The sequence below is a fragment of the Scyliorhinus torazame genome, chromosome 8, assembly GCF_047496885.1.
Source record: "Scyliorhinus torazame isolate Kashiwa2021f chromosome 8, sScyTor2.1, whole genome shotgun sequence".
NCBI lineage: Eukaryota > Metazoa > Chordata > Chondrichthyes > Carcharhiniformes > Scyliorhinidae > Scyliorhinus > Scyliorhinus torazame.
Genome location: NC_092714.1, coordinates 63,497,930 through 63,525,405, shown reverse-complemented (window position 1 = coordinate 63,525,405; position 27,476 = coordinate 63,497,930). Strand labels below are relative to the sequence as shown.

Genomic DNA, 27,476 nt, shown 5'->3' with positions numbered 1-27,476 from the left:
CAGCAATTTCCTCTGATTACTTGTTAAGAAAACTGAAGCCTTGCTTTCGGTCCCCGCCACAAATTTTGTTCTGTAGCTACTTCCTCTTTTCATTCTCTCTGAAAAATCTCCAAGGCTGAACCAGACATATTTGACCTTGAGATGAGCTTCAGAGCACAAATGCTGCCCATCACAAAAACTGTTTATTTCTACCTCCATAATGTAACCCAACTGTGCTGCACCTTAGCTTATGGGCTCTGTTGCTGTAATTTTGTCTGCCCACGTCCTCCCAGAGACCTGTACTCATCAAATTTTAGATTCTTGAGCATCCCTCGTGTTCATTGCTCCATTATTGGTGGCTGTGCTATCAGCTACCTTGGCCTAAGGGTCTGGAATTCACTTCCTAAACTGTCTGCCTTTCTACCTTTCTTCAGTCCTTAAGATTGATTTCTGAGTTGAGAGGATTCTCCGATGAGTAGAATGGGCTTATATTCTACACTTTAGAAAAATGAGAGGTGGTTTGAAGTGGAATTAGCGGAAGATAAAAACATTGTAGGTCTATGGGAAAAGGACAGGGGGTGGGACTAGGTGATTTGCTCTCACAGAGAGCTGACACAGACACAAGAGGCCAAATGCCCTCCTAAGCACTATAACCATTCTATGAGTCTATTCTATGATAAGACACTCATTAAAATCTACCAAGCTTGTTGCATTTGCCCAGATATCGCCTAATGTGGCTCAGTGTTAAACTTTGTTTATAATAGTTCTGTGAAGCTTCTTGGGATTTTTTTTTAACATTAAAGGTTGTGTGCATCACCTTTGGTTTACAATTTGCGCCTCTTGTTAGGGAAACAAAGGTAGTTTTAAGGGATTTATATTGAGACGGATAAATATTAGAAATAAGGTATAGTTGTATGTGTGTTTAATTTAATGTTTCTGTACCTGAAAGGACCTATAGCAAGATTCATGCAAGCCAACAATGTTTGTATGTGTGGGGGTTGGTTTCAATTCTGGCTCGGAATCTATTGTGAGAGAGAGAGTTACGCCATGAAAAATTAATAGTCCAGCAGAGGTATGCAGGCATTGCTTAAAAGCTAGAGGCTCTTGTAAAATGAAGCAAAAAGCTTTCCTTTTTTGGATAATGGGGAAACCTGTGGATGTGCTATATCTAGACTTCCAGAAGGCGCTTGACAAGGTGCCGCATAAAAGACTTATCCAGAAGGCGAGATTGCAGGGGATTGGGGGTAGAGTACTAGATTGGATTATTGGATTATTGGATTGAGGATTGGCTGACTGACAGAAAGAGGATTGGGATAAATGAATCCTTCTCTGATTGGCGAACTGTAACTAGTGGGGTGCCGCAGGGGTCAGTCCTCGGACCTCAAGTGTTTACAATTTATATAAATGATCTGCAATCAGGGACAGAGTGTAACATAGCAAAATGTGTGGATGATACTAAAATAGGTGGGAAAGAGGAGATAAAAATGTTATAGATGGACGTAGATTGGCTAGGAGATTGGGCCGAAATTTTGCAGATGGTGTTTAATGTAGATACGTGTGAGGTTATCCATTTTGGCCCAAAAAATAGGAAGGCAAATTATTATTTAAGTGGAAAACAGATTCAAAATGCATCCGGGTAGATGGATCTGGGTATCTTTGTTCATGAATCGCAGAAAGTCGGTATGCAGGTACAGCATGTAATTAAAAAGGCAAATGGAATGTTACCGTTTATTGCAAAAGGACTGAAGTATAAAAGTAGAGAAGTGTTGTTGAAATTGTGTGGGGTGTTGGTGAGACCACATCTGGAATATTGTGTCCAGTTTTGGTCTCCTTATTTGAGGAAGATTGTGGTGACATTGGAAGCAGTTCAGAGGAGGTTCGCAAGATTGATTCTGGGGATGAAAGGGTTGACGTAGAAGGAGACATAAACAGTTTGGGCTGACACCCACTGGAGTTTAGAAAGATGAGAGGGATCTGATCGAGGTATATAAAATACTAAAAGGGATTGATAAAGTAAACGTAGACCAAATGTTCCCCCTTGTATGGCAATCTAGAATGAGAGGTCACAGATATAGGTTGAGAGGTGGTAGATTTAAAACTGAGATGAGGAGGAACTACTTCTCGCAGAGGGTGGTGAATTTGTAGAACTTGCTGCCCCATAGTAGTGGAATCTGAGTCATGAAATGGTTTCAAGAAGAATACAGATATATTTCTGATTTAAAAAGGGTTAAAGGGCCATGGGAACTGGTGGGGAGGTGGATTTGAGACCAGGAAGGGATCTGCCATGATCTGATAGAATAGTGGAGCAGGCTCGAAAGGCTGAATTGCCTACTTCTGTTCCTAATTCCTATGTTCCAATGTTCTTAGTTTATTTTAACTGAAAGCCCGAACAGTTGCAGCCAGCCATAGAAAAAACATCTCTCATCTCTGCTTGAAGCAAGGTAAGCTGTAGAATGGAGTAATGTGCAAAAAAGCAAGCTCCAGAGAAAGAAAGGGGCTAGATTTCTAAAGTAACCCTTAAGTTTGTAATTTCTTACTACAGTCTGTGAAAAAAGTTTTAAAGTAATTGGGAAGACAGTATTAGATGGACATCAGTGTGTGTAACAGTGGAAGTAAGTCGAGACAAATAAATCCTGTAAGGGGTTGGTGTAAAATCCTGGACTGAATTCACTGGTAAAAGTGGAGCAAGTGCACTGTTCACAAGAGGCTTTTGGAAAATGTGGACTGGATTTTGGAGTGCGAACCGTTAATGGAAAGCATGGTTATGAGAGAAGATTTTCAAGCATGTTTTGGAGATTAAAGTTTGGAAATTTTTATGTGACAATCATCTGGGGGATTCTTAGGAGGCATCCATCGACATGCAATTGGGGTTTCAGAATGGAGTGTTATTTGACCAGTGGCATCTTGCGTGCATCAAAGGGACTTTGTGATTTGATAAGATCATTGAATCTTCAAATATATTTTGGCATCCGTGTTAATATTAAAACCTATGTGTAATTGTTAAGGTAAGGCGGGGGGTAAAGGAGTATTGTATTATAATCCTTTTTTTTCATGTTTAATAAATGTCTTTTTTTTGTTGATAAAACTAATTAGTGGAACTGTGACTCTGTTCCTCCACATTTGATGAAAAAAAAGCAAAGGTTACGGGTCATTTAAAGTGAGGTTCCATTCTGGGATCTTCTGTCCAGTTATAACATCAACTGATGAAATGCACACTTGTCCATTTCCCGAAGACACCATGAATCATGCCAGTCATCCAGAGGAAAGCCAGCAGTTGTCTGATCGATTTCTTTTTGGTAAACTAAATAATGGACAGTGACGCACAATTCAGTCCTGAGGGATGCAAGATCTACTCAGAGGAGTGGTTGGGGACAGTGAACTGAGTATACATCTTAAAACCTAATAAAAATATTCTCCCTGTTTGCTAAATATTCTTCCCGATTTCTGTAGGAATGATTATACTTCTCCATCTTCCACAATGGGATACTCTAAGTGGTATACAGTGAATCTTCAGTACAAATTATCATTTTTGTTTAGATTTCGAGTGAAGCAGCCTCCACCCAGCACTGGACTCAGAGTGTGGTTTAAGCCAGGACCAGTAAGTAATCATTCCATTTAAACTGAAATAACATAGTACAGTAATCATTGTTTAACATCTTTTTTAAAACAGTTTATTAGGTCAAATAACTCTTAATACTTTCAGTTGGAATTGTTTTAATACAGCTGGTATTTCATTAGATCATTACAATGAAGTGTGTCCCCCTTTCTCATGCCCAAATCCCATTGCAGCATATCACTTTTGCATTCAAACCTGTCTTCCTGTTCTACTCTTACAATGTACTTCAAAATATCTTTTGGGATTTACCTTGTTCCATACAATCTATTATAGAGAATTACGAGCAAAATATACAGACTCAACTGGTCTGTGCTAATGTTTATATTGCACATGAATTTTCTGCCATTCCATCAAACTAGTCTCAGCCTTTCAACATATCTTTCTACTCCCTTTTTCTCATATACCCCTCTAGCTTCCTTTTGAAGCTGGTTGCCTCAACCACTTCTAATTACTCTGAGTGAAGACTTTTCTCCTTATTTCCCGATTGGATTTATCAGTAACTATCTTTCATTTATTGTCCCTAGTTCTGCCACAAGATGAAGCATTCTCCCCACATCCACCATGTCTCTTCCATTGACAATTTAAAGACCTAGGCTGTTGGGATCCTCCGGTGCTACCGACAGTGACACCCCCCCCCCCCCACAGTGGGATTCCCCATGGTTGTAGGGTGCATATAACAGGAAACTCTGTTGACAACGGTGGGAACAAAAGATCCCGCTGCTGGCCAATGTTGAACCACCTCCGCTGCCATGAACCATGATGTGTGGAAATTCCTGCCCCTAGTTCTTCCATCATTTCTCAGACACCTTTTAAGACCAATGAGTTTGGGTTGCCCAGGGCTTCCCCATTCCTCTGACACTAGGATTTTTTTGGCTCTTCTCTCCAGTGCCTCCAGTTCTTGAGTGTCTTCTTTGGAGCTCAGTGATCATGATTGGACACAGCCCACCAGCTATGATATAGCCAGAAAATAATACAATTTAGCTTGTGTTATACTTTTTTTCAATATGTAGATATCACTGGCAAACCTGTTACCTATCTATAGTTGGCCCAGCGAAGGTGGTGGTGGGCCTTTTCTTAAAATGCAGCAATATGGATGGTAAGGTTGCTTCTACAATATAACTAGTGTTGGGACATTGGTGGACACCAGTAAAGCAATTCATACTCACAGTTATTGATTGAAAGCGTTATGCCACAACATTTCACATTTTAAACAAAAACCTGCACTGTACAAGATTTAAACAATGCAAACACTACTAATTTAACACTTTATTTTATAAACACGTATGTTACACCCAAAAAATCTCAACAGCATACTCCTTGTTTACTTTTATTTCCGCCCAAGCATCTCCCTCTACTTTACGGGATCTTTAGCGTTACTTCACTTCTCCTGGGACCAAAGCAACGTATGCCACAGCTTTCAAGAATTCACTGTTTTCATTTGTTATTCCTGCTATTCTCTGAGTTGTGCGATTTCTTGCCGTCCTTCCACTAGAATCCACTAGCTGACTTGCTCTCTCCCCTTTTACTCCTCACAGTTGTGGACTCTCCAATTTAAGCATGGGTTTCAGTTTCCTTGCTTATTGACTCCAAATCAGAAAAAACTCTTGGTTTCTGATTGCCCTCTGCTACCAGTCTACAGGAAGGTTCTTTCTCTCTGTTTGTCTCAAAGCTGCTCCTAGGTTTCAACTAACCACTTTCTTCTGGCAGACATCACATCCAGATAAACCCAAAACCAACAAAGCAAACGTACAACCTAACCGCAAAGCAACTTGACAAACTGGGATGTCCCAGACTGAGATTTAAATTAATTCTCTCCAATTCCCAAAGGTCCCTTTGTTCTGGGAAACAACATAAATAATTTAACCCCCTTATGGACACAGCTATAGACACTCCATCTCCGCCAAGAGGGTCAGCCATTATTTAGTGTTTTCCCACTCCCAACTCTGACTTTATTAAATAAACATAGACCACCCTTAGAATTTTGATTACTCTCGACCTGTTTACCAGCTTCTCAAACCAGAGGCAGAATTTTATGGCCCTCCCAGGAGAAAGATCTTTTTGCGCTCAGCAAAGGCAACTCCCCACAATAGGTTCCCTGATGGCAGGATGGGCGAGCCACGTAAATTGTCATAGACATTGTTGCGACTTGCAATTCCCACTGGCAGCCAATGGCAAGCCAACCCATCACCAGAAATCACCCGGGGGGAGGGGGGGGGGGGGAGGGGGGGGCAGAAAATCTCACCCCGGCAGTTTTTATTTATCTTACATTTTAAATTTTCAGTTCCCAAACAAAGGTTATACTCCTAACACATATTAATCATGCAACTCATTTGAATCATGATATATATTTAAGGGCAGTACGGTAGCACATGTGGATAGCACTGTGGCTTCACAGCGCCAGAGTCCCATGTTCGATTCCCCGCTGGGTCACTGTCTGTGCGGAGTATGCAAGTTCTCCCCGTGTCTGCGTGGGTTTCCTCCGTGTGCTCCGGTTTCCTCCCACAGTCCAAAGACGTGCAGGTTGTAGTGATCAGGGGCTGTTTAGCACAGGGCTAAATCGCTGGCTTTGAAAGCAGACCAAGGCAGGCCAGCAGCGCGGTTCAATTCCCGTACCAGCCTCCCCAAAAAGGCGCCGGAATGTGGCGACTAGGGGCTTTTCACAGTAACTTCATCTGAAGCCTACTTGTGACAATAAGTGATTTTCATTTCATTTCATTTCATCTGCATATCTGTGTATATATATATACAAGGGGTCAATGTAAATTCACTACAACTAAGCAATCACTAGAGGGAGCACGCGAGATGTGTAAATACAGGCAGACAGGAAGTCAGAGGCAATCTTCTCAGGAACGGCAGCAGGTGAGCAGGACACAGACAGGCAGCTCAGATATAACATAGTATAAGCGCTGGAGCGAAAACGAACTCATACAAATAAAGCATCTACTTCAACTGTAAGACTACAAGCTTTATTCAGACACAAGGAATAATACACGGTACCAGGGGACTTCAGAATGCTTACTAGAAGATTACACAAGATGCAGACACAGAAGGATCAAAATGACAAGAAAACCCGAACCGGACATTCGATGTGGGGAGACTTCGCTGATTCAATGAAACTCGTTGGAACTCCACTGCAGCTGAAAACAACCAGTAATTCAAGTCATAGATGGAAAAGTTTTAAACAAATGTTCGAAATATATATCATAGCCAATGATTTGAGAACAGCCTCATAAGAAATGAAAATAGCACTGCTGTGCTAGCAGGACATGAAGCTAGAGAAATCTATAACTGCTTTAAATACTTGAAATGTGAAGACAACCCCAAATTTGAAGTAATACTCAAAAAATTTGAAGATCACTGCAACACCAGTATCAATGCTGCTTTAAGACATTCAATGCTTGGAGACCAAATTGCACAGGAAATGAGTAATGCAAAACTCAAACAATCATTACCAGAATAGAAAGGTTTAACGCTGGAAATCGCGATTGAAAAGTGCACGTCGAAAGAAAAAAGTAACATTAACCTTTTACCAAGAAAAAAACACCAAAATCCACGTTAAAATGGTGTCTCAGCACATTTTAAATGCCCCGGGGAACAAAAGATGCAATTCTGGGTCTGCACATGCACAGGAAACCAGAGCCGCGCATGCGCAGTTGAAAACAGCCGTTTTGGATTCAGCTCGTTCTGATCATGCGCAAGCCGCATGTGCGCAATTGAAAAAAATAAGTTTTGGGCGCAGATCGTTCTGCGCATGCGCAAGCCATGCATGCGCAGTTTAACATAGAACATACAGTGCAGAAGGAGGCCATTCGGCCCATCAAGCCTGCACCGACCCACTTAAGCCCTCACTTCCACCCTATCCCGTAGCCCAATAACCCCTCCTAACCTTTTTTGGTCACTAAGGGCAAGTTATCATTGCCAATCCACCTAACCTGTGTATTATTCCTTGTGTCTGAATAAAGCTCGTAGTCTTATAGTTTAAGTAGATGCTTTATTTGTACGAGTTCATTCTCTGTCCAGCTCTTATACTATGTTACATCTGAGCTGCCTGTCTGTGTCCTGCTCACCAGCTGCCGTTCCTGGGAAGAGTACCTCTGACTTCCTGTCTGTCTGTATTTATACATCTCCTGTGCTCCCTTGAGTGATTGCTTAGTTGTAGTGCATTTACATTGACCCCTTGTATATAAACACAGATATGCAGATCACTACATCCTCCCTTTTTTCTTTTACATATTTTCTGCGCAGTGTTCAAGAAAATTGCACAGAACAGTTAGATTAATTATGATATGTACATCTGTACAAGTGGTGATGATATTGGTTATTATATAAAGCCAATTAATATTTATGAGTCCAATCTTAATAAAAAAATGTATGAGTCCAATCTTAATTTAAAAATGTATGAGCCCAAGCTATGAATTAGTTCAGTTGAGGTTTTTTTCTGTTGTTGACACGGCGATATTGATATTGTAATTTCTTTGTGAATGTCGTCAGTGTTCTTGTTTTTAAGTAACCAACAAGCCATCACAAGGTGTTTGAATGGTCGAACCACTGATGTTGACTGACGTGGACTTTTTTCTGTGTTTGTGGTATCGATTTAGTGTGTCATCTGCCTTGAAAGCTGATGTGATTGTTTGTTCTGAAGCAAATGTGAATTTGTGAGATTATCTTGCCCCACTACTCTGCAGGTCAATTCAATTGTTTACCTCCTCTACTTGGAACCAGAATAAAAGAGACTTTTTTTTTTAGAAATTTTTTTATTGAAGGATTTGTAATTTTCACAATTTAACATATTGACCTTTCTAAAACAACCGCGTGGGACGATGCACAAAATAGCCCCTAGAATAACATCAAACAATAGACCACATACCCCATTTCTCCCGCCCTATCCCCAATTACCCGTTTATTAAATTCCCTGTCCTTATTTAACATTACCATGTCTCCTATTTTCCTCCCCCCCCCCCCACCTATTTCCCTTACCCCCCTTACTGCTGACGTTCAGTTTTTGTTAAAGAAATCGATGAATGGCCGCCAACCCCGGGCAAATCCCTGTATTGATCCTCTTAGAGTGAACTTGATTTTTTTCCAGACTGAGAAACTCTACCATATCGCTGACCCACACTCCTGATTTCGGGGGCTCTGAGTCCCTCCATCTCAGCAAGATCCGTCCCCGGGCCACCTGGGAGAAGAAGGCCAGAATATCGGCCTCCCTCCCCCCCCTTTGCCCCGGATGTTCCGACACCCCATATATTGCTAATTCTGGACTCGGAGTTACCCTACCTTCCAGGACTTCCGACATAACATCTGCAAATCCCTGCCAGAATTCCCTCAGTTCGGACATGCCCAAAACATATGAACGTGGTTGGCCGGGCTACCCCCACACCGCCCACATCTGTCCTCCACCTCCTCGAAGAACCTACTCATCCGAGCTACCATCATGTGGGTACTATGGACTCCCTTGAACTGAGTCAAGATAAGTCTAGCACAGGACAAGGATGCATTTACCCTTTTCAAGGCTTTATCCCACAGTTCAGTTTCCAGCTCCCAACTCCTCTTCCCACTTCCTCCTCACCTCTCTGATAGGGGCCCCTGCCCACTCTAACAATTCCCTGTATATGTCCGAAACCTTCCCACCTCCAACCCCTGTTTTTGACAGCACTTTATCCTGTAGTCCCCTCAGGGGGAGGCGAGGAAAGCTTGGCACCTGTCTCCGTACAAAGTCCCGCACTTGAAGGTACCGAAACCCGTTCCCACCTGGCAATTCAAACTCCTCCTCTAATATCTCCAAGGTCAGAAAGCCCACCTGGATGAATAGATCCCCAAACCTCTCAATCCCTGCCCGCTGCCATACCTTAAAGCCCCCATCCAGCCCACCCTGGGAGAAACCGGTGATTGTCACAGATCGGTGACCACACTGATGCCCCCTCCAGTCTCATATGCTGCCTCCATTGCCCCCACACCCTCAGGGCTGCCACCACCACAGGACTTGTGGAGTACCGAGCCGGCGAGAACGACAGGGGCGCCGTCAGTAAAGCCTCCAGACTCGTATCTTTGCAGGATGCTGCCTCCATCCGCTCTCAGACCGACCCCTCCCCCACTACCCACTTCCTAACCATCGATATGTTGACAGCCCAGCAATAGTTAATAAAGCTCGGGAGAGCCAATCCCCCTTCTCCGCAGGCCCGTTCCAGGAGTGTCCTCTTTACTCTCGGAGTTTTACCCGCCCATATAAACCTCGCTATCGCCACATTCATTCTTCTGAAATAGTGTTTGGGACAAAAATCGGGAGACACTGAAAAAGGAAAAGCAGTCTCGGAAGGACAATCATCTTCACCGTCTGAACCCTCACCGCCAGCGTCAGTGAGAGCATGTCCCATCTACAAAAATCCCGTCTCATTTTATCCACTGCTTTGCCCAAATTTAACTTGTGAAGCTGCCCCCAATCCTTGGCCACTTGAATCCCCAGATACCTAAAATTCTTACCAACCACTTTAAAAGGTAGCTCCTTCAGCCTCCTTTCCTGCCCCCGTGCTTGAATCACGAACATCTCACTTTTTCCCATATTTAACTTATGGCCTGAAAATCGCCCAAATTCTCCTAATACCTCCATGATTTTGGTCATCCTCCCCACCTGGTCCGTGAAATAAAGCAACAAATCGTCCGCATAGAGAGAGACTCTGTGTTCCAACACCCCCCCCCCCCCCCCCACCCCCAACAGCCCCCCCCCCCCACCCCCCTTCACTATAACCCTCCAGGTATTCACTGCTCTCAGTGCCATTGCTAAGGGTTCTATGACCATGGCAAACAGTAATGGGGAGAGCGGGCATCCCTCCCTTGTGCCTCGACAAAGACTAAAGTATTCTGACCGAACTCGGTTAGTTACATTTGCCACCGGGGCCTGGTACAGTAGCCAGACCCACTCCACAAATCCCTGCCCAAACCCAAAACTGCCTAAAATATCATAAAAGAGACTTTAACCAGGCTTCTTTCAATAAACTTAGAACAATTGTTTATTCTCAGGACAATTATTTATGATAAAACAAAACATTTTTAACAAGCCACAAGAATTTGTTTACACACAATTGTACTCTGGAAGTCAGGTTAGGGTTATCTATCTCTTCTTTAAAATTCCGCCAGTGTGCATACACACAAACACACAGAAAACTAACAGATAGGGTTTCCCTGCAGAGGGAGTCATTATAAAATAAAGGATGAGGTTCACAGGGTCTCGACACTGTCTATCTGGAAATCCTTTATGTAAAGGTGGTACGATCGACATCTGGAAGTTCACACCAATGGGTCGTCAACATAGAGGAGAATAGAGGGCTGGATCAATTCTTCTTGTGTCAGCGTGCAGGTCCAGGTGCAAACAAGTTCAACTCAGATGAGAATTCTCTGGCGGCAGGTTGAAAACCACACACAATTTCAGACAAGGCAGAGAGAGAGATTATGGTAGGGTAGCATTCCTTTCTCAACTTATTCCTCAACAAGACTGACTTCAAAACCAGCAGGTTCAAAAGGTTTGCTCAGCCATGTGATTTCCAGTACATCACTAACCTTTAAATTAAAGTGATTGCTGTTCAAACAAACAAACAGATCTTCCTCAAGTGCCATGGAAGTCAGGTTATTTCTTGGAAGAAGGCAGGCTTTTTCCCGGTCCAAGGTGAGCTTATGACCCTCTTTATGTTAAAAAATCTCCTGGTCAGTATCCAAGTGTCCAGATAATGCACTGTCCTTCCATTTTTGAAAAAAACAATAATTCTGGCGTGGATTCTCTGTTGGCGGGATCCTCCACTTCACCGGCAGCGCATTCACACCCGCGGATTTCCGCGGGTGCCCACAATGGAAAACCCCATTGGACAGCTGCTGGGACGGAGGATCCGGCTGCCGGTGGGGACGCGCCGCACCAGAAAACATGTGCTGCAGGATGGAGAATCCTGCCCATGGTTTTCCCATGCTTACAACATGCTACACATTTTAACAACTACATCATCATTGAAATCCCCTTAACGGTCCCCTCATGCTACACATGTCAGTCCGTCTTGACTACATTAGGTTAATGAATCTGTAATTAGGAGTTATAATACAACTAAAATTTACAATTTCTTGTAATGTCTTATTTGTTCCTCTCATACATACAAAAATCCATTTTGCTGCTGGTTAGAGGAAAATCCTCATTGGGGATTTCACATGTGAATTTTCAAGCAGTCTTTGAAACATTCTGTTCTGATTTCACCATCTAAACACTGCTCTCCTTTATATTTGTGGGTGCTTCATTGCTTAAGTCTAAAAAGAATGTCCCAGTTAATTTCACAGTTAAACTATTTTTCTCTTGCTTAACTGAAATGCCTCTCAAGTGTCTACCCTAATCATGTTCTGCACTCTTAGATTTCTAATCTATCTCTGGGAATTGATTTTAAGTTATTTCATCCTGTCAAGCACTTCCATCTCATTTATATCCAAATGATTAATATTACCCAGGTTATCATAATAATGAGGAGAAGTTGTCACTCAAAATATTTGCTATCTTCTGCTTATTCTTTGCTTTGTGTTTGTTTGTATCTTTTCAAGGGTGTACAGGTCAAGTGCCACCTCCTTGCATAATAATTATGGCACTTTTGTTTGTACTTTCTCATTTTTACAAACTGTTTAAAATCATACCCTTGCCTTCAGCTTTATCAACAAATAGTTTTGTTTTCAGGTATTGCACTTAACAATTCATTCCAGTCTTGTTTGCTTCTGTTTTCTGTGTTAGTTAAAACTTCATTAAAAGAAAATCATTGCTACATGATTCACTGAGCATAGATTTCATCACATATTTTGTTATATACACCTATTGCATGTTGCCCTGTAGATGTGATCAAAATTGAATGAAAATTGCTGAGCTGATATTATTGTACAATTGCTGACGCAGTTATGAAATTTCACTTACTGCTATCCTAAGCACATAACTAATTTCTATCCTGCTATCAAGGTTGACTTGTATGTGTGAGAATGCTCAAAGCATTTGAATAATTGAAGGTTTGCCTATGGGGAGATATGACTAGTAGCTGTACTAGTCAAGTACAAATCGGATACGATTTTAGACTGGGGCATCAATATTCCTGGGTATAAAAATTTTAGAATTGATCGGGAGGAGAGAAAATCGGAATAGGCCACAATGTTAGTGAAGGATTCTATCACAGCATTAGAATAATGTGATTCCCTGAAGGGTTATATTGAGGTGGAACTCATATTAATAGAGTGAAGATTTTGGAAGAGGTGTACAATACAGGCCACAAAACAATGATGATGTTATGGAGGTGGAGAGCTGCAAATAATTCTAAGAGATATACATAGTACATAGTACATAGAAAATACAGCACAGAACAGGCTCTTCGGCCCACGATGTTGTGCCGAACCTTTGTCCTAGATTAATCATAGATTATCATTGAATTTACAGTGCAGAAGGAGGCCATTCGGCCCTTTGAGTCTGCACCGGCTCTTGGAAAGAGCACCCTACCCAAACTCAACACCTCCACCCAACACCAAGGGCAATTTGGACATTAAGGGCAATTTATCATTGGCCAATTCACCTAACCCGCACATCTTTGGACTGTGGGAGGAAACCGGAGCACCCGGAGGAAACCCACGCAGACACGGGGAGGACGTGCAGACTCCGCACAGACAGTGACCCAAGCCGGAATCGAACCTGGGACCCTGGAGCTGTGAAGCAATTGTGCTATCCACAATGCTACCGTGCTGCCCTTGAGAACAAATAAATCTACACTATATCATTTTACCTTAATCCATGTACCTATCCAATAGCTGCTTGAAGGTCCCTAATGTTCCCGACTCAACTACTTCCACAGGCAGTGCATTCCATGCCCCCACTACTCTCTGGGTAAAGAACCTACCTCTGATATCCCTCCTATATCTTCCACCTTTCACCTTAAATTTATGTCCCCTTGTAATGGTTTGTTCCACCCAGGGAAAAAGTCTCTGACTGTCTACTCTATCTATTCCCCTGATCATCTTATAAACCTCTATCAACTCGCCCCTCATCCTTCTCCGTTCTAATGAGAAAAGGCCTAGCACCCTCAACCTTTCCTCGTAAGACCTACTCTCCATTCCAGGCAACATCCTGGTAAATCTTCTTTGCACCTTTTCCAAAGCTTCCACATCCTTCCTAAAATGAGGCGACCAAAACTGTACACAATACTCCAAATGTGGCCTTACCAAAGTTTTGTACAGCTGCATCATCACCTCACGGCTCTTAAATTCAATCCCTCTGTTAATGAACGCGAGCACACCATAGGCCTTCTTCACAGCTCTATCCACTTGAGTGGCAACTTTCAAAGATGTATGAACGTAGACCCCAAGATCTCTCTGCCCCTCCACATTGCCAAGAACTCTACCGTTAACCCTGTATTCCACATTCATATTTGTCCTTCCAAAATGGACAACCTCACAATTTTCAGGGTTAAACTCCATCTGCCACTTCTCAGCCCAGCTCTGCATCCTATCTATGTCTCTTTGCAGCTGACAACAGCCCTCCTTACTATCCACAACTCCACCAATCTTCGTATCGTCTGCAAATTTACTGACCCACCCTTCAACTCCCTCATCCAAGTCATTAATGAAAATCACAAACAGCAGAGGACCCAGAACTGATCCCTGCGGTACGCCACTGGTAACTGGGCTCCAGGCTGAATATTTGCCATCCACCACCACTCTCTGACTTCTATCGGTTAGCCAGTTCGTTATCCAACTGGCCAAATTTCCCACTACCCCATGCCTCCTTACTTTCTGCATAAGCCTACCATGGGGAACTTTATCAAATGCCTTACTAAAATCCATGTACACTACATCCACTGCTTTACCTTCATCCACATGCTTGGTCACCTCCTCAAAGAATTCAATAAGATTTGTAAGGCAAGACCTACCCCTCACAAATCCGTGCTGACTATCCCTAATCAAGCAGTGTCTTTCCAGATGCTCAGAAATCCTATCCTTCAGTACCCTTTCCATTACTTTGCCTACCACCGAAGTAAGACTAACTGGCCTGTAATTCCCAGGGTTATCCCTAGTCCCTTTTTTGAACAGAGGCACGACATTCGCCACTCTCCAATCCCCTGGTACCACCCCTGTTGACAGTGAGGACGAAAAGATAATTGCCAACGGCTCTGCAATTTCATCTCTTGCTTCCCATAGAATCCTTGGATATATCCCGTCAGGCCCGGGGGACTTGTCTATCCTCAAGTTTTTCAAAATGCCCAACACATCTTCCTTCCTAACAAGTATTTCCTCGAGCTTACCAATCTGTTTCACACTGTCCTCTCCAACAATATCGCCCCTCTCATTTGTAAATACAGAAGAAAAGTACTCGTTCAAGACCTCTCCTATCTCTTCAGACTCAATACACAATCTCCCGCTACTGTCCATGATCGGACCTACCCTCGCTCTAGTCATTCTCATATTTCTCACATATGTGTAAAAGGCCTTGGGGTTTTCCTTGATCCTACCCGCCAAAGATTGTTCATGCCCTCTCTTAGCTCTCCTAATCCCTTTCTTCAGTTCCCTCCTGGCTATCTTGTATCCCTCCAATGCCCTGTCTGAACATTGTTTCCTCAGCCTTACATAAGTCACCTTTTTCCTCTTAACAAGACATTCAACCTCTCTTGTCAACCATAGTTCCCTCACTCGACCATCTCTTCCCTGCCTGACAGGGACATACATATCAAGGACACGTAGCACCTGTTCCACATTTCACTTGTGTCCTTCCCTGCCAGCCTATGTTCCCAACTTATGCACTTCAATTCTTGTCTGACAACATCGTATTTACCCTTCCCCCAATTGCAAACCTTGCCCTGTTGCACGTACCTATCCCTCTCCATTACTAAAGTGAAAGTCACAGAATTGTGGTCACTATCTCCAAAATGCTCCCCCACTAACAAATCTATCACTTGCCCTGGCTCAATACCCAGTACTAAATCCAATATTGCCCCTCCTCTGGTCGGACAATCTACATTATACAAGAATGGAAAGGAAATTATTTTGTGTGACTTTAACTGTCCCAAGATAGACTAAAATAAAAGTAATCCATGGACAAAGTGAGGAATACTTTGAAGAATGCATGCTGGACAACTTCCTAGATCAGATAGTTCTAGTCCAACAAAGAAATGTACATTTCAGAGAATTTACAGTGCAGAAGGAGGCCATTCGGCCCATCGAGTCTCCATCTGTACCCCCTTAAGCCCACACCTCCACCCTAAACCCATAATCCCATCTTACCTTTTTGGATGCTAAGGGCAATTTAGCATCCTTTGCCAATCCATTCTCCGTTCTCAAACATTGCTTGACTTAATTCCAGGAAATGAAGCAGGCAAATAATTAACAAAAGTAGGAGAGCAATGAACATTTAATGAGTGCAATGTAGTTCAATGTAAAAATAAAAAATGTGAGAGTCAAAGATTGGACTGGATTCTCCTTAGACCGACGCCAAAATCGTGATCGGGATTGGGCGGAGAATGGATTCCGACGCCGTAATCGGGACCGGTGCCGGTTTGACGCCTGTCCGCCATGCTCCACTCCCTCCAAATCGGCATCATCGTGACACACGCTGCTGGCCGTTTCAACACCGTTGGCACATCATCGGCTAGCCCACACACGATGCACTGCCCCCAATGGGGCGAGTTCCCGACGGCACGGGCAACAGCGGTCGGGAAACCTGCGTACTAGCTGCGGACAGTGTTCAGCGCCGCCACACTCAGCTGGGATTTGTGCCGCTGGCCGTGGGCAGCTTCTGCTAGGGCTGGGGAAACTGGTGAGAGGTGGCCAGGGGGTGGACTGTGGTTGGCGGGTTAAGGTTAGCCCACGGCTCTATCAGGCCTTAACCTGCCAGAGTGACGGCACTAACTACACCCCAGATTTCCTGTGCACTATGTGACAGTAAATCTGGTCTGAAAACTCGGCTGTGCTTCTGGAGTGAAACTTGCCTGTTTTCAGTCAGACAACGACACTGTCATTTTTTTGGAAAATTCCACTCAGTATGTCTGTCAATGCAGTATTGGTGACCCACGTCCAGCCCAACGCACCCTTCGTAAGGCAAATCACCATACTGTTGCACCTGAGATCTCCACAAGGCACAACTTGTTCAAAGAAAATGTTTTCTTTTGATTCCATGAAAGCCATAGTGTGGTAATTAAATCCTCCAAAAATGATTAACGTAATTTACAAACGGTCTGGGATCGCTTTGCATGCCTCAGATGGTGCATCGCGTTGTGGTCTTTCAATGATGTCAAGGGTGAAACTTCCACAGGAAGAAGCCCATATTGTTCCTGAGATGAGATGGACAAATAGGCGGAATTTTCCATTTTCTGCACAAGAGTGCTGGCTGGGTGAAAAAAGCCAGCATGTTGCTCGCTGGCTGCACAGCCGGCGTCCTCATCAGATAACCTAGCACTCTGTGCAGAACAAAATCTGCAGGCGTGGACCCTCTGTGCCACTGGTGGGGTTGGGCCAGAAAAAGCTGGCAACACAGGGAATCCCGAGACTACGAGCCCAGATCTCCAATAGAAAAAACAGGAATCTCCCTTCATACATGCACATGGAGACCCTCACCAAATGCATACGGGAAACCCCCTCCCAATGGGACTCCTCAGAGGGGGGCCCAGCCACTTCCCTAGGCACTAGGGGGTAATGCAGGGTGCCCAGGGCAGTGTCAGGGAACAGAGCTGGGGTGCAGTACCATTGGGCAGTGCCAGGGCTACACACAGGCATGTCCCACTCCCCTCGGAGCTTATATGTACCTGTACACCCTCACAAATTCCCTCTGCCTGGTCCCCATTTTAAAAAACATGGACCAGAGCTGGGGGAGTTGCTGTTTAGGCTGCCCAGACCAAATTCCGATATCTGGGGATCCAAATAGCTCACGACTGGACACAGATCCATAGATGAAACCTGTCGACACTGGTGGAGGGGTAAAGAGGGTCCTGCAGAGATGGGACTCACTCCCGCTCTCCCTGGCGGGGAGAATGCAGGCGATCAAAATGAACGTGCTTCCCACGTTTCTCTTCCTGTTCAGATCTTTCCTGATCGTCATCCCCAAGGCCGCCTTCACTCAACAAAACTAATCGCTAAACTAATCATGGCATTTGTGGGTGGTGGGGGGGGGGGGGGGGGGGGGTACTCCAATCCCTCCCAGCTCAAACACACAAAAAGACAAGTGGTAGTGGCCACGCTGAAGACGTGAAACCAACTATGACAATATTTTGGTCTGATCGCAATGTCCAACATGGCCCCCACCTGCAAAAATCACAGATTCATCCTTGTGGCAATGGACATCTCCTTCAAAGGGGGACAGGGGACACTGACTGTAGCAGACCTGTACGTAGTCGACAGAGCAATAACCCCAGTGGAACTCACGGAAAAGCTCCAACTTCCGAAAGGGAACAAGCTAAACAAATTAGAAACTTCCTTTGAAAAGAGATGATGACGTTCCTCCAGAAACCGGGACACTCATTGCTGGGCAGACCTCTGGCCGTGGGTGAACTAGGGGACGGTAACTGTGCTGATATGTATGGATGGATACTAGAAGAGGTTCACATACCTCTTGATGAGACATAGGAGAAAAAGGAGGAGGGGTTGGGCATGGAGAAAGGGGAAGGACTCTGGATCAAAGCACTGCACAGTGCAAACTCCACCTCCTCATGCACAAGACTGAGCCTAACGCAACTGAAGGTAGTGCACAGGGCACACTTAACCAGAACACGCATGAGTGGGTTCTTCCCGGAGGTGGAGGACAAATGTGAATTATGCCAAGGAGCCCCAACCAACCACACCCACATGTTCTAGTTTTGCCCCCAGGCTTGTCGAAGAAACCTGACGCCATGTCCAAGGTTGTGGGGGTGGGTGGAGCCATGCCCATTAGTGCTGGTCTGGGTATCAGAACAACCAGAGCTCTTTATGGGGCGAGAGGCATATGTCCTTGCCTTTGCCTCCTTTTCGCCTGCCAATGACTCCTGTTTGGCTGGTGATCGGCAGCGCCACCCAAGGGAACAAACAGTTGGTACGCACACAACCACAACAGTAATGCCAAGGCGGTCTCCAAACACGTCCCTCTGTTCTAGTATCAGAAGGTGGCAGGTACACAACCAAAATATTGCTGTTGTGGCAACTGACCACCAGGGACCCAAATACAGGACCCCCCCACACATGTACATAGATTACCTTTGAATACTTTGAATACTTATGAGTGTATGCTGCTTCATTTGCTGTGTAAATATGTTTCCTTTAGTTTGTTTTCCTTCCTGTATACCCACTTTATTTATTGAAACTATTTTGTAGTATATTGTGATGATACTGGAGAAGGGCACAATGTATAAATATAAAACCAATAAAAATATTTTTTTTAAAAAGGAAGACCGAGGGTTCAAATATTGAAAGTACAAATGCATGTAGCTAGAACCATAAAAAAGTCAATAGGATTTGGAGTTTTATACGTACAATACAAGAGTAAAGAAATAAAAATACATTCATACGAAACATTGGTTAGGTCACAATTAGGATACTGTGTACAGTATTTAATGTCCCATTATAGAAAGCACGTTAGAACTAAATGATACCAGACATGGGAGTCTATGAGTATCAGCAGAGATTTCTACAAGAACAGAGAAAGCAAAGAGCTTTTCAACATTATGAAGTGTTTTAATTGTGGATAGGGAACAAAGGCTAGTTCCTCTATTTGGGAGATCAGTGGTGAGTAGGCATCATTTTAAAATAATTAATCAGTCAGAAGACTTGTTGAGGGAAATTTCTTTACACAGAGGTTTGTTGATTAATGGATTGTTTGCTGAAACTTACTCATTTTGCTTTACAATATCGAAAATAATTTACTTTACTTCAACAAAGGAAACATTGCTACATATGTTTAAATGGATTCACAGTGCGTCTCACTCTGTATTCATTTAATCTAAAACCGGCCTGCTGTTGCAATGGTGAAAGAAATGTTCCAAAGACCTGATCCCGACCAGCTAAACTCTTTCTTTCCTGCAGGTGGCAGCAGGGTTGGCGACTGAGTTGGAAATAGAGCTTTATGCCATTGCGATTGGGTTGGAAAGTACTGAAGGAGCAGGGTACCTTTGTCATCACCTTGAAATCCAGACTGAAGCAGAAGAAATGTTCCTCCCCATTATTGCAAATATCTTTTTCAAATTTCACTGTCATTATTTTCCTAGGATAGGCTTGATGGACAACTTAAGTTCCTAAAAGGTCTTAATTTTGAGAGAAGAGATAGGGTAAAAACTGTGTTGATAGATCTTTCAGCATTACTAACACATAGAATCCATTGGCTGAGCAAACACAATCTTTGGCAAATAAACCTTTTGTTTTTCCAGCTAGGATATCTTGAATAAAAAGAGAATTTCAAAATACTTAACAGTATCAGATAGGGGTCACAAACTTTTGTTTCAAAAAGGTATAAGTGCTTTTCCTGAAACAAAGTTATATCCATTTCTTTAACCAAGTGGAAAATATGGAAAATTTGGTTGGCAGCAGAAGTATAAATGTAAGTAGCTACATAAAAGGAAAATCAAAATGGATGTGAATCTTCAGCCTTTGTGCCAGCTACACAGGAGGAAGGGTTAACAAATGCAAATAACAATGAAGTGAAAGATAGTCTCTAGGCATGTAATCAAACAGTGTAACATCAAACCGGAACTGAAATAGGCCTCTCAGCCTAACCAGTCAATGCCAGCATTTATGTTCCACCCACAATTAACGGATCGAATCAAAGCTCTACAGTATGGCCCCCTACTGTCATAAAAGATGGTGGTCAATTAGACAACAAATGGGGGAAGGAGGTCTACAACATCCACTTCCTCGATGTTGGGGGAGCCCAGCACATCGCGCAAAAACAATGCTGAAGTATTTGTAACCATCTTCATCCAGAAGTGCGAAATGGATCATAGAATCTCTACAATGCAGAAGAAGGCCATTCAGCCCATCGAGTCTGCACTGACCCTCTGAAAGAGTACTCCATCCAAGCCCATTTCCCCACGCTATTCCTATAACCGAACCTACACATCCCTGAACATTAAGGGGCAATTTAGCATGGCCTTTGGACTGTGGGAGGAAACCGGACCACCCAGAGGAAACCCACGCAGACACCGGGAAAAAGTGCAAACTCCACACAGACACCAAAGGCCGGAAGCGAACATGGGTCCCTAGCGCTGTGAGGCAGCAGTGGTAACCACTATGCCATCATGCCGCCCATCCATCTTGGCCTCCTCTTAAGATCCCCACGATCATAGATGCAGTCTTCAGCCAATTCAATTTACTGCACATGATATCAAGAAGTGTTTGAAAGCACTGAATACAGGAAAGCCCAAGGGCCTGATAACAGTCCACCAGTAGTACTGAGAATATGCTCCAGAACTAGCCATTCCCCTATCCCAGCTGTTCCAGTACAGGGCCTGGATGGGCTAGGCTGCTGCTCGGGTGTCCTGGGTGGCGTGGTGCCACCCTGTTCTGCCTGCTGCCCACCAGATGTGCCAGGGACAGGAGGGGCGGGGAGTCCAAGGTGCTGTGGGAGTCACCGGCACGGGCCCCATCACCTCCTCCTCCCTCGGGGTGTCCGATGGCCCGGGCTACTCCATGGGATGGGGGTCCGAGTGGAGCTATCCCCTGAGCCTCCCCCACCGCCTGGGACTGCCAATCCTTGTGGCCCGCTCTGGTCTCGGCCAAGGTCCACACACTCGTGGCTGTGGAGCACAGGGAGTGGACCATCTCCGTCTGGGACTGCGCCACATCACACTGCGACTGTGCCACCACCTTCTGGATCTGTGTCACATCAGCTAGTGACTGCGTCTTCTCCCTTTGGGACTGGACCACCTCCCTCTGTGTTTGCGCCATGTTGGCCAGCGCCTGGGCAATGCCGGAGACATTCCTAGCCATGGCCTGCTGTGACTCGGCCACGCTCAGGAGCACTGCTGGGATTTCCAAGTGGCTCTGGCACATGGCTGCTTGTGAGATGGCAAACCTGCCCTGGGCCTCAGGCAGCACCTGCACAGAATGCCCCAGGCCTTGGACATGCTGATCCATAGCCAAAACCGTCGCCCCCCAATGCCTCCACCACGGACACCACCCATGCGGTGTTGGTCTGGGTGGCACACATTGTCGGCACCGTCTCCTGTGGTTGGACTCCTCCAACTGCACCTGCAGGTGATGGATGCCCGCCGACAACCCCTCATGTAATCCCTGGCTCTGCGACTGCATCTCGACTATAGCTGGAACTGTCTGTTCCATAAGCCCGAGACTCTTCTGGATGGCAGCTAATTCCTGAGGCTGGCCTGCCGTCCGACTGCCCACACCCTCGGGTGCTCCTACCTCCACCTGCTGTACCGGATCAACTGTGAGGCGGGCATCAGCTAGTATCTCAGGAACCTCTTCACCAGCATGCCCAACCGAGGTGAGTGTCTCTGGGATGGTGGAGGGTGTTGGAGATAGCTGTGACGGGAAATCTATGTCATTCACCAACCCGGGCTCCGGGATGTCCTGAGTCTGGGGTGGAGGGCTGGTGTCCGGGCTGCTCTCCTCATCACTGCTCAGCTCATGAGGGGGTTCCGGCTGTGGCACTGACTGGGGCCGAGGACTGCCCCATCTCCAGCAGGTCCTGCAAGACACAAGACAGGATGCATGGTTAGACCACGGGCTGGGGGGGAGGGGGAGGGAGGGGTGGAGTGGGGGTGTGGGGGTGGTGTAGGGTGTGGGTGGGGGTGAGGGTAGTGTTGGCATGATGGTGAGGGTGGTATGGGGGTGTGGTAGTGAGTATTAGGGGTATTACGGTACCTAGGTTGAGGCTGTAAGATTATTGGTGTGGGAGGTACTTGAGACAGGAAGATCATTGGTGAAGCCTGCCTGCTGGTTCCGCCCAGTAAGGCGGAGTATAAGAGTCTGTGAAACCCTAGCAGCTGCATTCTGTACCTGCGCTGCTGGGGGAAACATCTAGTACAATAAAGCCTTCAATTGTCATCCAATCTCGCTTCTGGAGTCATTGATCAAGCATCAATTTATTGGACTAGATTTTAAAGAATGGAGCTCCGAATCAAGCCGGAGTGGCTGCAACTCAGCCCCCAGCGGCAAACTCAGCGGCAACATTCAAACACTGGCTGGCGTGCTTCAACGGGTACCTCAGGATGGCCACGACTGCACCCACGGAGGACCAGAAGATGCAAGTTCTCCACTCGAGGGTGAGCCCAGAGATCTACACCCTCATCGAGGATGCGGACGATTTCAAGGTTGAAAGGACACTACATTCGCCCAGTAAACCAGGTTTACGCCCGATATCTGCTAGCGACAAGGCGACAAATCCCGGGAGAATCGCTGGATGAATTCTACCGCGCTCCTGGTACTAGGTAGGAACTGTGACTGCCCGCAAGTTTCAGCCAGTGACCACACAGAACATTTAATCCGGGACGCAGTCGTTGCAGGTATGCTGTCCTCCCAAATCCGTCAGCAGCTGCTGGAGAAAGCGACACATGGCCTCAAGGAGGCACGGGCCCTTGCTAGCTCCCTGGATGTGGCCTCTCGAAACGCCCACGCGGACGTCCCCGACCACGCGGCAGCCCCTTGGGCAGCGTGGAACCCACCCGCGGCCGACCCCGATGCATCTCCCATCCCCCCACAAGCTTGTGCCGCGCGGCTACCAGGCAACCCCGGGGGCCCTGCTGTTATTTTTGCGGACAAGCCAAGCACCCCCGGCAGCGCTGCCCTGCCCGTTCCTCCACCTGCAAAGGTTGTGGCAAAAAGGGCCATTCCATGGCGGTATGCCAGGCCCGGACGGTCGCTGCTGTCTGTGGGGACGAACCGGGACCGCCACCACAACTCTCTCCAAGGGCCACGTGCGGGTCGCGGGCGCCGCCATCTTCTTTTCCCCGAGCCACGTGCGGGCCCCGGGCGCCGCCATCTTGTTCCCCAGGGACCACGTGCGATGCGTGGGCCCCGCCATCTTGGCCACCCCCAGCCATGTGCGACCCGTGGCCGCCGCCATCTTGGCTGGAGTCTCAGGACCCTGATTCGGATGACCGCACACCGCCCCAGGAAAATCTTCAACTTTTCCCACGACTCGCCTCGGTGACCCTGGACCAGTCTCGGCCCCAAACGCTCTCGACCACAACGACGACCATGCTCATCAACGGGCGCAAAACATCCTGCTTGATCGACTCCGGGAGCACAGAGAACTTCATACACCCCAACATGGTAAGGCGCTGTTGTCTTCCCATACACCCAGTTAACCAAAGAATTTCCCTGGCCTTCAGGTTTCACTCTGTAGAGATCAAGGGGTTCTGCGTAGCGAACCTCACAGTCCAGGGAAGAGAATTTAAAAATTTCCAACTCTACGTCCTCCCTCACCTCTGCGCTGCCACGCTCCTGGGATTGGACTTCCAATGCAACCTCCAGAGCTTAATTTTAAATTCGGCGGCCCTATACCCCCCTCACTGACTGCAGCCTTGCGACCCTCAAGGTCGCCTTCTCTTTTTGCGAACCTCACCCCGGATTGCAAACACATTGCCACCAGGAGCAGAAGGTACAGTGCCCAGGACCGGACCTTCATTAGGTCGGAAGTCCAGCAGCTACTGAAGGAAGGTATTATCAAGGCTGGCAACAGCCCCTGGAGAGCTCAAGTAGTGGTTGTAAAGACCGGGGAGAAGCACAGGATGGTCATCGATTATAGTCAGACCATCAACAGGTATACGCAGCTCGAGGTGTACCCTCTCCCCCGCATATCTGATTTGGTCAATCAGATTGCACAATACAAGCTCTTTTCCACAGTGGACCTCAAATCCGCCTACCACCAGCTCCCCACCCGCCCGGGCGACCGCAAGTACACTGCATTCGAAGCAGATGGGCGGCTCTACCACTTCCTAAGGGTTCCCTTCGGTGTCACAAATGGAGTCTCGATCTTCCAACGGGAGATGGACCGAATGGTTTACCGGTACGGTTTGTGGGCCATGTTTCCGTACTTCGACAACATCACCATCTCTAGCCACGACCAGCAGGACCACGACACCAACCTCCGCAAATTCCTCCATACCGCAAAAACCCTTAACTTAACCTACAACAAGGACAAATGCGTGTTCAGCACCGACCGTCTAGCCATCCTCGGCTACTTAGTGCATGATGGAGTCATAGGCCCAGATCCCGAACGCATGCGCCCCCTCATAGAGTTTCCCCTCTCCCACTGCTCCAAGGCCCTGAAACGCTGCCTGCGATTTTTTTCATATTACGCCCAGTGGGTCCCCAATTATGCAGACAAGGCCCTCCCACTAATCCAATCCTCGGTTTTCCTCCTGTCGGCAGAGGCCCGCCAGGCCTTCAGCCGCATAAAGGCAGACATCGCAAAGGCCACGATGCATGCAATCAATGAATCCCTTCCCTTCCAAGTCGAGAGCGACGTGTCCAACGTAGCTCTGGCGGCCACCCTCAACCAATCGGGCAGGCCTGTAGCCTTCTTCTCACGCACCCTCCATGCTTCAGAAATCCGTCATTCCTCCGTTGAAAAGGAGGCCCAGGCTATAGTAGAAGCTGTGCGGCACTGGAGGCATTACCTGGCCGGCAGGAGATTCACGCTCCTCACTGACCAATGGTCGGTAGCTTTCATGGTCGACAATGCACAGCGGGGCAAGATAAAGAATGATAAGATCTTACGGTGGAGGATCGAGCTCTCCACCTACAACTATGAGATCTTGTATCGTCCCAGGAAGCTAAACGAGGCTCCTGATGCCCTATCCCGGCACATGTGCCAACGCACAATTGGACCGACTCCGGGCCCTCCATGAGGACCTCTGCCACCCGGGGGTCACTCGATTCTTCCATTTTATCAAGACCCGTAACCTGCCCTACTCCCTCGAGGAGGTCAGGACCGCCACCAGGAACTGCCAAATCTGCGCGGAGTGCATGCCGCACTTCTACAGGCCAGAGAAAGCGCACCTGATAAAGGCTTCCTGTCCCTCTGAACGCCTCAGTATGGACTTCAAAGGGCCCCTCCCCTCCACCGACCGCAACACGTACTTCCTGAACGTGATTGGCGAGTACTCCCGGTTCCTATTCACCATCCCCTGCCCCGACATGACCGCAGCCACCGTCATAAAAGCCCTCCACAGTTTCTTTACCCTGTTCGGTTTCCCCACCTACATACACAGCGATTGGGGGTCCTTTTTCATGAGCGATGAACTGCGTCAATTCCTGCTCAGCAAGGGCATCGCCTCGAGCAGGACGACCAGTTATAATCCCCGGGGAAACGGACAGGTAGAGAGGGAGAACGGAACGGTCTGGAAGACCATCCTACTGGACCTATGGTCCAGGAATCTCCCAGTCTCCCGCTGGCAGGAGGTCCAATCCCTCCTCGATTTTGGCTGTGATGCACAAGTACAGTGAGGCATATTCCTGATGCTGGCATGATACATTAGGGTATGTTGTCTACTTATTTTACATTTGTATTGTTATACCTTATGAACATATAAGCATTCAGAAATGACTGGCAGGAAAAGATCACCATTCCATCAAGTCCACACCATACTCTTGAGACAAAAGGCAAACTATCCCGTATTTTGCATGTTCATATCCTTGCACAATTTAAATGAGTGTCTCCTCCACCTTCTCTATCTGTCAAACTGAAATAATCTATCAATAGTCTTGCCCTTTCATTATTTTATATACCTCCCAGATCACTTCTAAATCTACATTGTTCTATTAGCTTATCTGAGTGACTATGGTTCGTTAAGGTAAGAATCATTCTTGTAGCTCTCCTTTGAACCTTTTTCAACACCACTATAATCACCCATCTATGAGATGCACAGAACTAGCCTAGGTATGAACAATGCTCGATATGAGAACAGAATTATGGGGTTGGATTCTGCGGTCGCCGATGTTATGTTCCTTATATTGTTCTCCAAGATAGCCAAAGTCGTAGTGTTGACAACGAACATAAAGCTATATGTTTAAATCAAAACTAGTTTATTTTACACTACTGGTAGCATGTTATGAATTTCCACTACTTGAAATGGTTCGTACACTCTATTGAGTAACAGTTAACGCTGAAACCGCGTTCAGTGATCGGATGGAGAATCACAGTTTGCCCCCAGCAAAACGGGGAATCGGTGGCCGTTTTACTCCATTTTCTCTGTCGTAAAACGCCACCATTCCCACGGCGGCATTGGTCGTAGCCCCAGAATCGGAGAATCCAGCCCCATCTTTGACTTGTGAGAAATGGTTCTATCAGCTTTGGCTATGGCTTCTTTGCATTTATCATGATCTTTGAGTGATATAGGCACTATAACACCTAGATCCTTTCTCGACTGCTTTCAGTATCACACAATTATCTGAGCCTTCTGCTTCACTGAAATTGAATGCCAACATATTCCATGGATTTTTATTCCTGCACAGCCAACAACCTCATCATTGTTATGGTCTTTTCAGTTGCGTGCTCACTAAGACCGAAAATAATAATATCCGACTCATAATTCTACAGTCAGAGCCGCTGAGATCTCTACCATTGTTCGCTGAGGTGGGCGGGGGGGGGGGGTTGGTTCCTAATGTGTGGTGAGCCCACTTGTTCTTGATAATAGACTAGTGGTAGATAGCCACTTGCCAATATTTTCCAAAATGTAATTTTAAAATTGCAGTGAAAGGAAACTTTCAGGTGTTCTAATCTTTCATTATTTCTTAGGTTATTGACATTTATAGAAACTGTGCCTAACTTTGAAATGAGAATGGAAAATATTTTCTGCATATGGATTTGAAGAAACTCAGAATTGCTACTCACTGTTTATCTTGGATAAAAATTCCCATAAATCAAAAGTGAAAATATTCCAATTATGAACATGACAAATATTTCTGGGCAGGG

The 27,476-nt window shown here is 46.0% G+C and overlaps 1 protein-coding gene across 1 annotated transcript in view; it reads left to right on the top strand.

Annotated features, from left to right (window-relative positions):
* Window positions 1–27,476, top strand: part of spag17 (sperm associated antigen 17) — a 382,475-nt gene that overhangs the window by 338,892 nt on the left and 16,107 nt on the right. Inside the window, exons 50-51 of the mRNA XM_072513741.1 lie at window positions 3,517–3,577; window positions 19,628–19,772. Coding sequence (XP_072369842.1) covers window positions 3,517–3,577; window positions 19,628–19,772 — 206 coding nt within the window. The remainder of the gene's footprint in view (window positions 1–3,516; window positions 3,578–19,627; window positions 19,773–27,476) is intronic.